The sequence below is a fragment of the Malaclemys terrapin genome, chromosome 23, assembly GCF_027887155.1.
Source record: "Malaclemys terrapin pileata isolate rMalTer1 chromosome 23, rMalTer1.hap1, whole genome shotgun sequence".
NCBI lineage: Eukaryota > Metazoa > Chordata > Testudines > Emydidae > Malaclemys > Malaclemys terrapin.
Window position 1 is genome coordinate 11,016 of NC_071527.1, and position 15,887 is coordinate 26,902.

The 15,887-nt window shown below is 46.0% G+C and overlaps 1 protein-coding gene across 1 annotated transcript; it reads left to right on the top strand.

Moving 5' to 3' along the window:
• Positions 1-2,777: 2,777 nt before the first annotated feature.
• Positions 2,778-12,070, top strand: AQP6 (aquaporin 6). The gene is made up of 4 exons (XM_054012982.1): positions 2,778-3,155; positions 4,384-4,542; positions 4,946-5,026; positions 11,523-12,070. The coding sequence occupies exons 1-4, from the start codon at positions 2,793-2,795 to the stop codon at positions 11,718-11,720; spliced, it is 801 nt and encodes a 266-aa protein (XP_053868957.1). The 5' UTR covers positions 2,778-2,792; the 3' UTR covers positions 11,721-12,070.
• Positions 12,071-15,887: the final 3,817 nt, after the last annotated feature.

The window sequence follows — 15,887 nt, forward strand, 5'->3', positions numbered from 1 at the left end:
GGAGGTGGAGGTGGGTAGGATCTCCCCCATGCTGCTGGGAATGTCCCAGCCCGGGGATCCTAGCTGATAGTCCAGGCCAGGGACAGATTAAGGCAGGGGCCCCTGGCCAATTTTGGGGCCCCCCCAAGAAAAATGGGTGCCCCGGCCCCAGAAGATGCCCCTACCGGGTCACCCGGAGCCCTGTCAGGAGCCGCAGGGGAAGAAGCCCCAAGCCCGGGCTGCCCTGAGCCATGGCTGGAGGGGCAGAAGCCCCAAGCTCCATCTGCCCCTGCTCTGGCTGCAGCCGCCAGGAGGAAGCCCTGGGTTTGGTGCCGGAGCTGTGGCAGGAGCCACGAAGGGGTGCAGAAGCCCAGAGCCCAGGCTGCCCCAGATGCAGGAGGAAGCCGCACCTGGATCTGGAGCTCTGGCAGGAGCTGCGGGGTGGGGGGGACAGAAGACCGGAGCCCAGCTCCTGGGCTGCTGCAGCGCAGAAGTGAGGGGGTATGACCCTCATTTCTGTGCTGCCTCTGGAGGTGGGTCTGATCTCCCACCAAGAGCAGCCATGCAGGGGAAGGACATAAGAACGGCCATACTGGGTCAGACCAAAGGTCCATCCAGCCCAGTATCCTGTCTGCTGACAGTGGCCAATGCCAGGTGCCCCAGAGGGAGTGAACCTAACAGGTAATGATCAAGTGATCTCTCTCCTGCCATCCATCTCCACCCTCCATCAAACAGAGGCTAGGGACACCGTTCCTTACCTATCCTGGCTAATAGCCATTAATGGACTTAACCTCCAGGAATTTATGTAGTTCTCTTTTAAACCCTGTTATAGTCCTAGTCTTCACAACCTCCTCAGGCAAGGAATTCCACAGGTTGACTGTGTGCTGTGTGAAGAACGTCCTTTTATTTGTTTTAAACATGCTGCCTATTAATTTCATTTGGTGGCCCCTAGTTCAGAGAACTATCCACAATGACTTCAAGATCTCTTTCCTGATTAGGTGTAGCTAAATTATCCCCCATCATATTGTATGTATAGTTGGGGTATTTTTTCCAATGTGCATTACTTTACATTTATCCACATAAAATTTCATTTGCCATTTTGTTGCCCAATCACTTAGTTTTGTGAGATCTTTTTGTAATTCTTCACTGTCTGCTTTGGTCTTAACTATCTTGAGCAGTTTCATATAGTCTGCAAACTTTGCCACCTCACTGTTTACCCCTTTCTTCAGATCATTTATGAACAAGTTGAATAGGACTGACCCTTAGGAAACACCACTAGTTATCCCTCTCCATTCTGAAAATTTGCTGTTAATTCCTACCCTTTGTTCCCTGTCTTTTAACCTCTTATCCCATGACAACTTAATTTACGTAAGAGCTTTTGATGAGGGACCTTACCAAAGGCTTTCTGGAAATCTAAGTACACTATGTCCATTGGATCCCCGTTGTCCACATGTTTGGTGAGCCCTTCAAAGAACTCGAATAGATTAGTAAGACATGAGGGACGACTCATGTGTCTCCCCCACCCCTCCCCCCCTGCATGGCCAGACTAGCAGCTAGGAGCCCTGGGCTCCCAGCAGCAGGGGAGATCAGATTTCATGGGGAAGGGTTGATTTCACGGTCCATGACATGTTTTTATGGCTGTTAAATTGGTAGGGCCCTACTGAGCATTAGCTCCAGCTTCCATCAAAGGCATCACCGGAGTTGCAATCTCTGTGTTCTGCACCTCCACCATGCTGCTCCCCACCAGCCCCCCAAGCATTGTGGGAGTTGCAACCTCCAGCTTGCAACTTCCCCTCCCCCAACCTCCTACAGCTACCTCATCCTGCTTCCCCCCCCAGTGTCTGGGTCACCCCACAATCCCCCCAGCTCCCAAATTCCCTTGGGCTCCCTAGTCCCTCCCACCCAACCAGGCACCCCCCCAATCCTCCTTGCTCCCCCAGCCCAGGAATACCCACTCATCCCAAGGGAACTCCACCCACCCAATCACCCCATCCTGAACACCCCCAGACCCCTCCATCTCCCTCCCCCCCTATTCTTATGCCCCCCCACTGCTCCACCACTCCAACATGTCTGGGTCTATCCTTAATTCCCCCAACCCCTCCACACCATGCCACACCATCCCACCTCACTGCCCCCATACCCTAATATCTTCCTGGTCAGCCCACTTCTTAATGCCCCACCCAGGCACCCCCAAGCATATTTCCCTCAGGGTTCCCCCAACCATCAAACTCATCCACCCTCCTGCCCCACCATGAACCCCCACTTATAAAAATCTCCCAGGTACTTGGGCCTCCCATCCCCAAGCAATCCATTTCAAGCCTTCCCCAATCTCCACAAGGCTCCCCCATCCATATGGTCCCTCCCACCCCAGCTCATCCACTCCCTCACATCAATCCCCACAAACCCTGTGGTGGGGGTTGGGGGAGGGTGTACACTGGTCTTGGTCTGTGTGTGAAATTCTGGGGTCCCACAGGACTTCGTCTGCCCTGCCTACATTGCACTAAGATAACAACCCAGCAATGGAACACACTTATTTCTGAGAGTCAGAAACTGGGTTAAGTCTGGTGCTGGGAGTTAAGACTCTGGGTCAGTGGTAGTGGTGGTGGGTGGGGTGAGGAAGGAGCATTGATGTGTGCTGAACTGGGCAGGTCTGACTCACTCCTTCACTGAAGAATTTCCAGGTTCTGGATTTCCTGGTCCTGCCCAGTTTTACAAACTTATTTATATAGTGTTTCCTCAAATATTCTCCAGTAAAAAGGAGCTCCAGCATTAGAAACGCCCTCTGTCCCTCTCACTGTTGGGCTCACGAGAGGATGTGGAAGGAGGTACTGTCTGTGACCTTTTATCGGGCTGTCTTTGCTGAGTTCCTAGCCACCTCCATCTACGTCTTCTTCGGCCTGGGCTCAGTCCTCCGCTGGCCCTCAGCCCTCCCCACCATCTTACAGATTTCTATTACCTTCAACTTGGCTGCAGCTACTGTGGTCCAGATTGCCTGGCATGTCAGTGGTGCTCATGTCAACCCAGCTGTGACTATGGCCTTCCTGCTTGGCTCTCGTATCTCTTTGGCAAGAGCTGCTTGCTATATGGTTGCCCAGCTGGCTGGAGGCATCGCTGGAGCAGCCACGTTGTATGGAGTGACGCCTGCAGAGGTCCAAGGAAGCTTAGGCATTAACACGGTGAGTTCCTCACCCCTCTTTTTGATAATGCTGATGAAAGTGAATGACCATTAACATTGCTGTGAGCCAGACATGTGCAAGCTTCCCAACCACGCCTCTTCCGGTCCCCTCACTCTTGACTTGTGTGGCCCCCTGCTAGTCCAGGCTTGGGTTAATATGTAGCTATATGTAGTGGTAACAAATAGTGTCAATGCTCCTCAATCCTGACCTGCACCCCGCTGCAGGAGGAGAAACTGCCAACCATGCTGAATTATGTTGTAATTCTAAATTAGGAGGCCAGGGCTGTGGTAGGTATGAATTGAGGGGGATTTGTGATAAAAAAAAATCACTGCCATCTGCTCAAGATGGAAACACAAATGGGCTAATCTTTACAGTGAAACCTGCCCAGTGACAACTAGAAATGAATGCCCAGTACAGGCAGGTTTTTAAATACAGGTCAAACAAAATTATATTAGATACCTCACGGATCTGTGCCTATTTAAGTCAAACCAAAGGAGTGACTAGTGGAAGTGATTACCCTTAGCAAAGGTTTCTGCATGTACTGGGCATTGATTATTGTGACTATCACACTTTTTACAGATGAGAAGTGAGGCTCAGAACGAGGAAGGGAGTCACCCAAGATATCAGAACAACTTAATGGACTCCACAGATAGGACCTACAGCTGAGCATTCCTGCTGTTTACATATGTTTCAAATAATTTCCACACATTCCCAGCTAAGTGGATTTTAGTTGCATGAGTACATGCCTCTGCTTTTTCATGCTCCCAGAAGCATAATACCTAAGCCATAAGGAACAGATTTTCACCCTAGAGCCCCCATGGTTCTCAATTGGTGTGCATGTGTAGAATTCTCCATTGTTCTCAATGAGAGCTGCTGGATGCTGAGCCATTCTGAAAATCTGTCCCCAATAGCCTACAAAAACTTTGGAACAGTAGTAACCAATCTGCCATCAATGCCTGATCTGTACATTCTGTGCTTATCACTCCTACACTCAGTTAGTTGCTACTGCATGGCTCCAAAAGTAAGGATACAAACCATGAAAGATCCCCTTACCCCCACTGTTACCCCCACTGTTACACTTAAGTCTCCCAGAAGCTCTTGTCACTGCAGATGCCTGCTTTTGAGGTGGATTGTGTGAGGCAGCAGCGTTACCTAGTGTGGCTGGTGGGCAGAAGCCGATGGGCTGCTGTGGTCTCCTAAGAAGTCCCTTTACCATCCCTTTCCCCAGGTGCGGAGCAACATCACTTCTGGACAAGCAGTTGCTGTTGAGCTCATTCTCACCTTTCAGCTGGTTCTTTGTTATTTTGCTTCCACCGACAGACACAGAAATGCCAACTCCCCAGCCACATTCATTGGCATATCCGTTGCCCTGGGACACCTGATTGGGGTAAGCTTGTTAGGCACTGCATAAAACATGGAGGGGTTTGTACCTAATGCTTGATTAGAAACAAATAAAAAACATGCACTCCAATTCTGAACACCCTGCCTGCCAAAAGCGCTGCTTGGAGCAGGGCAGGAGTGCTGGCTGTGGGGAAAGCTTATTGTTATGCCAGTCCCAGTCTCTTCCAATACAAGATGCTCGCTGTGGGAGGAACTCCCAACTAGGCTAATTCCATGCTTCTCCCATCATACAGCAATGATGACTAAACTATAAGAGAGATATTTGTAAATGTCTAATTGCCTGAACTACAGAGAGATATGACAAATCACACATGAGGTTCATTTGGACTTCATTCATCTTTAGAGAGTGTAATTCTCCTAATACTTTCTTTCCCATCTCTGTTTACTAGATCTACTTCACTGGCTGCTCCATGAATCCTGCAAGATCCTTTGGCCCTGCTGTCATAGTCAACAAGTTTACTGTCCACTGGGTAATATCATTATGTCCTTTCCCTTTCTGTTCTAGAGGTCTCTACCATCTCCAAAATACCTTGGGTGAGATGTTGAAATTTGGCCTTATTGCACCCCGCGTTTCTAGGAGCTTCTTGTATCAAGGTACTGAGACCCAACAGTGAGTAACATGGGATGAGCTTTATCAATTATGTCTGCACTGAATGCGATCAATCCAGCATTTACTAAATCCTCAAACTCCTTCCCCAGCAGGCACTGGGCTCAGTGTAAAGTCTGGGAAGGACACATAGGAGTCAGTCTCCTCTTTAGATGTTCCAAAGGCCTGAAAGGGAAGGTCCCTAGGAGTCTGAATTAGCTGGGTGTACCACTCAGCAGGCATGTCTTCATCTTCATGTAATCAGTCAGTGTTTCACTGTTAAGGGGCTAGCTACACTCCCCCCGCCCCGCCCCCCCCCCCCCCAATCTGGTCTGTTAATGCACCATCTTTGGGTCTTAGGCCTCTTGTCCTCACCTCTCTCAGGGTGAAAGCTTGTGATTCTTCTACTCTTAGCTCGGGGTCCCTTGTATACCAACTGCTTATTGCCATGTAGGGCTAGATCAGTTTAATCACCTGCTTGAGCCTCCCTTCAGGAACCCATGATCAGTGACACTGACCAACAGGCCTCTTAAAACAAAGTATTTTTATATAGCAGTTGGAACAAACATAAGAACAAACATATTGGGTCAGACCTATGCTCCATCTAGCCCAGTATCCTGTATCTGACAGCAGCCAATGCCAGGTGCTCCAGAGGGAATGAACAGAACAGGTAATCAAGTGATCCATCCTGTTGCCCATTCCCAGCTTCTGGCAAACAGAGGCTAGGGACACCATCCCTGCCCATCCTGGCTAGTAGCCATTGATGGACCTATCCTCCATACATTTATCTAGTTCTTTTTTGAACCCTGTTATAGTCTTGGCCTTCACAACATCCTCTGGCAAAGAGTTCCACAGGTTAACTGTGCATTGTAAGTAAAAAATACTTCCCTTTGTTTGTTTTAAACCTGATGCCTATTAATTTCATTTGGTGACACCTAGCTCTTGTGTTATTTACTTTCGCCACACCCATCATGATTTTATAGCCCTCTATCATATCTCCCCTGAGTCGTTTCTTTTCCAACATGAAAAGTCCCAATCTTATTAATCTCTTCTCATTCAGAAGCTGCTTCATACCCCTAAACATTTTTGTTGCCCTTTTCTGAACCTTTTCCAATTCCAATATATGTTTTGAGATGGGGCAACCACATCTGAATGCAGTATTCAAGATGAGGCGTACCATGGATTTATAGAGAGGCAATATATTTTCTGTCTTATTATCTATCCCTTTTTTAATGATTCCCAACATTCTGTTAGATTTTCTGACTGCCATTGCACATTGAGTGGTAGCAGCTAATTTAGATCCCACTGTTGTATATGTATAGTTGGGATTATGTTTTCCAAAGTGCATTACTTTGCATTTATCAACATTGAATTTCATCTGCCATTTTGTTGCCCAGTCACCCAGTTTTGTGAGATCCCTTTGTAGCTCTTTGCAGTCTGTTTTGGACTTAACTATCTTGAGTAGTTTTGTATCATCTGCATATTTTGCAACCTCACTGTTTACCCCTTTTTCTAGATCATTTATGAATATGTTGAATAGGACTGGGCCTAGTACAGATGCCTGGGGGACACGCCACTATTTACCTCTCTCCATTCTGAGAACTGACCATTTATTCCTACACTTTGTTTCCTTTTAACCAGTTACCAATCTATGAGAGGACCATCCTTCTTATCCCATGGCAGCTTACTTTGCTTAAGAGCCTTTGGTGAGGGACCTTGTCAAAGGCTTTCTGAAAATTTAAGTACACTATACCCACTGGATCCCCCTTGTTCACATGCTTGTTGACCCCCTTAAAGAATTCTAGTGGATTGGTGAGGAATGATTTCCCTTTACAAAAAACCATGTTAACACTTCCCCAACAAATTATGTTCACCTATGTGTCTGACAATTTTTACTATAGTTTCAACCAGTTTGCCCAGCCCTGAAGTCAGGCTTACTGGCCTGTATTTGCCAGGATCACCTCTGGAGCCCTTTTTACAAATTGGCGTCACATTAGCTATTCTCCAGTCATTTGGTAGAGAAGCTGATTTAAATGATAGGTTAAACCACAGGTAGTAGTTCGGCAATTTCACATTTGAGTTCTTTCAGAACTCTTGGGTGAATACCATCTGGCCCTGGTGACTTATTATTGATTAGTTGATCAATTTGTTCCAAAACCACCTCTAATGACACCTCACTCTGGGACAGTTCCTTAGATCTGTAACCTCAAAAAGAATGGCTCAGGTTTTGGAATCTCCCTCACATCCTCAGCCTTCCTGCTTCTGATGTATTTAAAAGTTTTTTTGCTATTACTTTTTGAGTCTTTGGCTAGCTGTTCTTCAAATTCATTTTTGACCTTCCTAATTATATTTTTACACTTCATTTGCCAGAGTTTATGCTCCTTTCTATTTTCCTCTATAGGATTTATCTTCCACTTTTTAAAGGATGCCTTTTTGCCTCTCACAGTTTCTTTTACTTTGTTGTTTAGCCATAGTGGCACTTTTTTGGTTCTCTTACTATGTTTTTTAATTTGGGGTATACATTTAAGTTGAGCCTCTACTATGGTGTCTTTAAAAAGTTTCCATGCAGCTTTCACTTTTGACACTGTACCTTTTAATTCTTTTTAACTAACTTCCTCATTTTTGTGTAGATCCCCTTTCTGAAATTAAATGCTACCGTACTGGGGTGCTGCGGGGTTTTCCTCACCACAGGGATGTTACATTTAATTATATTATGGTCACTATTACCAAGCAGTCCAGCTATATTCACCTCTTGGACCAGGTCCTGTACTCCACTTAGGACTAAATCAAGAATTGCCTCTCCTCTTGTGGGTTCCAGGACTAGCTGCTCCAAGAAGCAGTCATTTAAGGTGTCAAGAAACTTTATCTCTGCATCCTGTCTTAAGGAGACATGTACCCAGTTAATATGGGGATAGCTGAAATCCCCATTATTAAGTTTTTTATTTTTATAGCGTCTCTATTCTGCCTGAGTATTTTGCAGTCACTAATCACCATCCTGGTCAGGTGGTTGGTAGTAAATCCCTACTGCTATATTCTTATTATTCAAGCATGAAATTACTATCCATAGAGATTCTATGGTACTGTTTGGTTCATTTAAGATTTTTACTTCATTTGATTCTATGCTTTCACATAATGCCACTCCCGCACCAGCATGGCCTGTTCTGTCCTTCCGATATATTTTGTACCCTGGTATTACTGTGTCCCACTGATTATTCTCATTCCACCGAGTTTCTGTGATGCCTATTATATCAATATCCTAATTTAATACGAGGCACTCTAGAAAGCACTACAGAAAGATTATTTTAAACACACTAAACAGCCTACCCCAATATTAAGTTTTCTCTAGGCTGATGCTTTACTACAAGTTAAACAGGCTTCCTCTTCAGGAAAGGAAATGAACCAGCTCACATTCTGACAAGGCTTCTTTATGCAGGGAAATTGACTAGCATAGCTAATGTGGAATAATCTATCCTGGAGTAGCTATTCCAGAATACATCCCTACGTGGACCCTTTTTGGGAATAAATGTCATTTTATTTCGGAATAATTAGCTGCTCTAGGAGTGCACTAATTATTCCAGAATAGACTGGCCACACGGGGAGCTATTCTGCAATAGCTTATTTCAGCCAGTGTACCCATGTAGACGAGCTCTTAGTAAGCAAAGAGTCTTTTATGACCCACTTTGGTCCCAAGTGACAGCAGGCCCTGCTATTCTTCTAGCCCAGTGGTTCTCAACCAGGGGTACACGTACCCCTGGGGGTACATAGAGGTCTTCCAGTGGGTACATCAACACACCTAGATATTTGCCTAGTTTTACAACAGGCTACATAAAAAGCACTAGCGAAGTCAGTACAAACTATAATTTCATACAATGACTTGTTTATATGGCTCTCTATACCGTACACTGAAATGTAAGTACAATATTTATATTCCAACTGATTTTGTAATTCTATGGCAAAAAGAGAAAGTCAGCAATTGTTCAGTAACAGTGTTGCTGTGACACCTTTGTATTTTTATGTCTGATTTTGTAATCAAGTAGTTTTTAAGTGAGGTGTAACTTGGGAGTATGCAAGACAAATCGGTCACCTGAAAGGGGTACAGTAGGCTGGAAAGATTGAGAGTCACTGTTCTAGCCCACTTACCTTCCTTCTATAATTCTGTGTCTTGGTCTCTCTTAAGTAGGAAAGGCCCTGTTATTTATCTCAGAGTAAATTCTTTACCATATTGCTCATTAGTTTTCTTTGTTTCAGGGCCCAAGTATAAACACTTTTAGGTTCCTCTGACAGGTTTTTTCCCCCACTGGAACTGTGCATCCAGAGAGGCCGGTCCAGGAGGATTCTTCTCTTTTGATGGCTGCAGCACTGAGTGGTTGGATCATTCATTCTTAATGGATTGTAAGCACAGGCCTGAGGCTGTGTTCCTGTTGAAACTGCTTGAGTAGAAGGGGCCTCTTCACTTTCTCTTTGACATCTAACACATACTCTTACAACACAAGCACATAAATATTTAAGATAAAGCTCAAAATATGCAATTAATACAGAGAAACTCATGTTCATGTACTGTCAGGGTAAGATTCAGGGTCCAAAGTATATTTTGTCTTTTAATGTTTACTCCATTGCAGGCATGGAAGTGGGGATGTTGTGATCCACAGATATCAACACAGAACTGAAATTGGGCTAAGTAATTTTAGCTCAAAGCTACAGAAAATGAACATGCTCCCAAGCAACCCCAATATGGACCGACTTTCCTTCCCTCTCTACCTCCATTCAGTTTCTATATCTCTGCCTTAACGAAGTATAGGGTCACTGTAAGCAGCCTGCTGTCAGTTTTGTTTGCAACTGTAGCTTTGCCCCGATGTAACAAGGCTGTTTGTAAGCACTGCCACCTGGTGGTATTGTGCGGATATAACCATTTGCTGCATGGACACATTTCAAGGTGTAGGAAATGAGAATGCCAGACAGGAAGAAAGATCAGCCATCTGAACCCTTAATGGCACGACTTAGTAGCAATATGCAGCTGGAGAGGAAATCTTCAGTACAGGGGCATGCATGGGGCATAGTGGTAGGGACTGGCAGGGGAAAGGGTGCTGCAATCTGATGGATCTAAGCTTTCACTTAAACAAGGCCCACAACCAATCTGTTGCAAAGAGATGTAAAGCGGTCATTAGTGCATTGAAATTAATGCAATATTAGGGAACCTTCAGCTGCATGGCAGGTGCTTTATACCTGGACATACATATTATTTGTATTGCAGTAGTGCCTACAGGGCCGGCTCCAGCTTTTTGGCCGCCCCAAGTGGCGAAGCCCAAAAAAAAAAAAAAAAAGGCCACGATCGGCAGCACTTTGGTGGCAGCTCCTTCCCACCGAGAAGGGCTGAGGGACCTGCCGCCGAATTGCTGCCGAAGACCCGGACGTGCCGCCCCTTTCCATTGGTCACCCCAAGCACCTGCTTCCTTCGCTGGTGCTGAAGCCAGTCCTGAGTGCCTAGGAGGTCTAGCCACAGACCGGGGTCCCATTGAGCTAGGCACTGTACAAACGTATAAAAAGAAGGTCCCTGCCCCAAAAGCATATAACCTAAGTAAGTGGACATACCTGGGACATTCAGCAACACAGGAGAGATGTTCTACTAGGATGTCCTAGTGCTTTCAGCAGCTTGGCAGGTACAACGTTGCTGGGCATACCTGACACATTCAGAAGTATGCCAAGTTAATTCTATCAGGATGTTCCTAGAACATTGGCCTAGTAGTGAAGGAGTCAATGAAATATTAACGTTATGACATTTTAAAGTCATTTTAGCCAAAAGAGTCCCAGTCCCCATCTTTGATTATGAATAACCTTTGCATATACAACAGCTAAATCTCTCATACAGGCCCTCATCATCTCTTATCTCAACTTTTGGATGTTCCTCTCTGGTCTTAAATTCTATTTTGACTTATAGCCATTTGAAATGCCGCCACAAAGATTACGTTCCTGGCTTGTCACTTGAACCATCACCCCTCCCTTTGCATCCTCCATTGGCTCCCCTTGTCCACCATATCAAACACAAACTACTCACCTTTACATTGAAGACCCTTCACAGATTATCCTTGCCCAACCTATTTTATATATATATATATTTATAAATATGAGAGAGAGAGAGAGAGAGAGAGAGAGATCAACCTCTCCTTCATTCTACATATGATGACAGTCTTGGTTGTCTATTTTTTACAATTTTCAAAAAGAGCAGAGCTCCATACTGATACACATTCAAAGAAGAAGTTATTTGGGGCTACAATCATTGCTTAGCACAATGGAGCTCTGGCTTCTAGGCACTATCACTATACATTAATAATAATAATAATAATAATAATAATAATATGCTATTTCTCTCCCTATCTCTGCAGATTTTCTGGGTGGGCCCCATGACAGGCGCAATTCTTGCTTCTCTGATATATAATGTACTTCTCTATCCTGACCTGAAGAGTCTCTCTCAGAGGCTGGCAATTCTAAAAGGCACCTTTGACATGGAGGCAGAAGATATGGAGGAAGCAAAGCAGAACAGGCAGCCTGTGTCATTGACCAATGTCATACAAAGGGTTTAATCACATAGCATCCCACAGACAACTGGGTATTCTAGAGTCGGCCAGGTACTATCCCATGAGCTGACAGAGCACGATATTTGATGGTATCTGGTGGGTGCAGGATCATGGTAGGAAGAGACATAAGCATAGACAACTCGTGCCTTCTCCTATGTGGGGGGGGGCACACCGTAAAGGGGAGGACACATGATCGCCCCATATGTCTCCTTCAGGAGAAACTTCCACCCCATCTTCCTGGTCCAGGGCAGCCAATCCTGCCAGCTCCTGGTGGGGGTTGGGGCCACAGCAGTGAGCAGCACATGCCTCTGGGCCCAGTCCTGGCTGAGCAGAGGCCAGGGAACCTGCTCCCAGCATCTTCCCCAGTGACCCCCCACCCTGAGCCCAGTCCGGGGACTGCCACGCTCTCCCCACCTCACCAGAGTTACCTGTGTGTGGGGGGGCGAGGAGGAGGAGGGGGGCAGGGACACCTCTGTCCTTCTCCTGCTATGCCTCCCCCGTCCCTGGCATATTCATCCACTGTCCCTGGCAGCAGGGTGCAGGCAGGGAGTGGGACAGAGCTGCTTCTCACATGGCTGAAGGTGGCTGCTCAGGGTCGCTGCTCTGTGCAGTGCAGTGGCTGCCTAAGAGAGCCTGGCTGGAGAGGTGGCAGCAGCAGCTCCACTCCCCACTCTGTCAGGATTTTCTAAAAAATGTGGCAGGGTGAATTTTGTTGCTTAGGAAAATTGAAAGCTAATCAGGGAATGGTACTGAGTCATTCTATTTACGACCTTAGGCATCATTTGAACCACGCCTTCCCCTCCCCAGCTCTCCAATGAATCAACATGGTATTTATGAAGGCTGTGCTCTAAGCCCCATTGGTTTAATTGCAGCCCCAGTCCAGAGCCCCCTCCTGCACCCACAAACCCCTCATCCCCAGCCCCACCGCAGAGCCTGCACCCCCAGCCAACAGCCCATAACCCTCTCCTGCACCCCAATCTCCTACTCCAGCATGGTGAAAGTGAGTGAGGGTGGGGAAGAGTGAGCAACAGAGGGAGGGGGTGGGGCCTTGGAGAAGGAGCAGGGGTGTTTGGTTGTGTGTGATTAGAAAGCTGGCAACCCTAAGCAGCGACAACTACTCTCCTCTCAGTGCCCGCCATGTACAACCACACCGCTTTCAAAAATGCGCTTGGCTCACTCTCTTCTGGGAGTTGTAGTTTACCTCCTCCAGCCGGGGCCAAGCAAGCTGGGGACTACAACAACTCCCAGAATGCCCAGCAGGCTATTGCCACTGCTGTGTGATTCAGCAAGCCTAGCTGGAGTCTGAGGGCTGGGTGAGAGCCGCTCCCTTCTGGTGAGCATGTATTGCAGACTGCCCTGCAGCATCCGAGCTGTGAGCCGCACCAATTGTCCGCAGACATCCGCACCCACGGATTTGCAGAGCTCTATGTACACCATTCTCCCTGACGCTTAAAAATCCTAGCTCCCATTCCTTTGTTCTAACCTCTAGACTACCTTCCTTCCCCTTGGATCATGCTTGCCTGTAGCTGTGTATTTTACAAACCAAGTAGAGAAACTGTCCATACGAAACTGGCTCATTTGATTTGTTTTATTGATTGATCACTAGCAGAGAAACAGATGAGATAAGCAAGAATTGCTCTTCTCACGATTCTCAATTTGCCTCCCATTGTTTTACTTCTCATGGCTTCTATTCAGACATCATAACGATGCCAGTAACACTTTGCACATCAACTGCTAATAATACTTTGTACAGCCAACAATCATCAAGTGCTAATTAGTTAAGCCTCAGAACATGATTTGTTCCTCTTTGTTTTAACCACTTTCAAGCTTGTCTGTTTCTTGTGAGCATTTTAAAATATTTTTAAAATCAAAGTTCCTCAGATATTTCTCCAGACTTTCTGGGATGCTTCTTCCAAATGGGAAAGTCTAAGCATAGTGTCCAGATTGCACTATTGAGAGAGCAGAGCCTTTAACAGACCCTTTGCCAGAGCAGCCTCACCTGTTTCATACATACAACTCTCTATTACTGAAGAATTTCTCTTTTCATCTTGCTTTCCAGTCTTCCTGACCTTGCTATTTCCTCATGATTGCTGCCAATTTTAGACACTAACAGAAAATACTAGGAACATTAAATAAGATCTATTTCTCCAATAAAATGGATCTCTTGTATTTTTTCCACCAAGATACAGAAGAGATAAGTAGAAGAGAGAAAATTTCCATCTGGGTAATCACCTTGTCAATCTTTTTGTCTGAAGCTCAGCAGATGGCAAATATCCTCTCTGTTCAGAACTCTAATGGTCACATTTTTATTGCCTTTCAGGATATTTTCAAGAGCTTTTTTGTGCAATTTTTAGAAGGATTTATATACATCAGATTGAAGCATAAGCATAGGGGATTAAAAGGACACTGTCAAGGCTATAAAAAAAAAAAAAAAAAAGCAGAAACCAACTGGACCTGACAGATTTCCCAGCTGCAAGGTACTAAAGATGTGTTGATTTGTTAATGCCATATTTAAATGAAGTCTGTAACAAAGGCTTAGAGAGGCAAATTGTGTTTAAGGGAGTATAATCTAGATTACAGCAAGGGACTGGAAATTTAGGTTTCTATTTTAGGTACTTGTATAGTCCCTATTACCATAGTATCAAAGTATTTCACAATTATTAATGTATTCATCTTCCTACTACCCCTGTGAAGTAGGGATGTACTATTACCCCTATTTTACAAATGGGAAGGGAGGCACAGAAGGTATGTCTACATAGCAATGCAATACCCATGGCTGGTCACATTAGCAAGTGCAGCTAAAAGGGGAACACTCCAGAGATGAACAGCTTTAGGGTGACATAAACTACTTTAGACAGCCATTGTCCTCCTATAACACTTCAAGCAGATGGAAAAGTGGAGTAAGATTCCTTATGCAAGCTGTGCTATTTAATAGGTTTTCTGAAGTTTCAATATGGAGTGGATTGCTTACCCATAAAAGGCTCTCTCTCCTCCTTTCTTTTAGTTCAAGATGGCATCTGCTTCTTTAGTGTGATAGCATTTGTAATAACGTCATCCCAATCCCAAGTGATTCAAGCAGAACTCCTTGTGCCGTGCAAGCCCTGAAAGGCACACTTGAGTAGTTCTCTATCCTCCCTTCATCTCTAGTAAAATCTAAACAATCGGAAGCTAAGTTCCCTCTAAGCTGCGTAGCTGCACGGCCGCACAGCTGCCTATTAAGCCCCATACAGGTGCTCAGCTACAGACCTGCCCCAGACTTGCTGCAGCCAGGGGAGAGGCACCCCTCCCCCGGCCCCAACCTAGCCCTGGCACGGACCTGCCACGGCCAGGGGAGAGGCATCTCTCCCACCACCCCCAGCCGAAGTACTGCTGCCAGGAGAGAGAGCTGGGTGGAGTCCTCTCTTCCCACTGTAGTCCCTGGCAGCCTCCATCCCAAACCCCTTGTCCCTGGCCCCACCCCAGAGCCTGCACCCCCAGCTGGAGCCCTCAACACCCCCGCACTCCAACCCTCTGACCCAGCCCTGAGCCCCCATCCCCCACTTGGCCCCCACCTCCACCACATGAATTTTGTTACACGTCACCTCCATATTGGTGCACATAACAAAATTCATTCCGTACATGAGTGGGAAAAATTAGATGGAACACTGATCTGTACTAACACAACAGACTGGGCAAGAACAATTACCATTCATGTTAAAACAGATCAGTAAGGATGGTCAGAACCGTGTGTGTGAGCACACACACACACACACATAAGTTTAGGCAAGCCTGTAATAGGCAATGCCACTTACAAGATTGTGGGGGCCTCTCCCCTCACCTACAAGTCCATAGACTTCTCTTCTCCCTCAGGTTGTGTTACCTGTTTCTTTCTAGCCTCTGCTGACTCAGAAAATCTATTTCCTTACCCACCTTCATACTACAGTCATTGATATATCGGATCACATCCAACAGTGATCAACAGTCCTGGGCAGGCAAGGTGAAAAATATTTGTTTCCTAGACTGTTCTGGCTCATGAAGTATTTCAAAGGGGGCGGGAGGGAAGTCTTTTTGGGGGTGTTTTGCTGTGGGGGGGCAGCAGCAGAAAGTAAGAGTGGAGAGAATCTCAGGCCTACTATGAACTTTGGTCTGAAACATGCCATGTTAAACACACAAATAAGGGAAATGCCTTAGCCA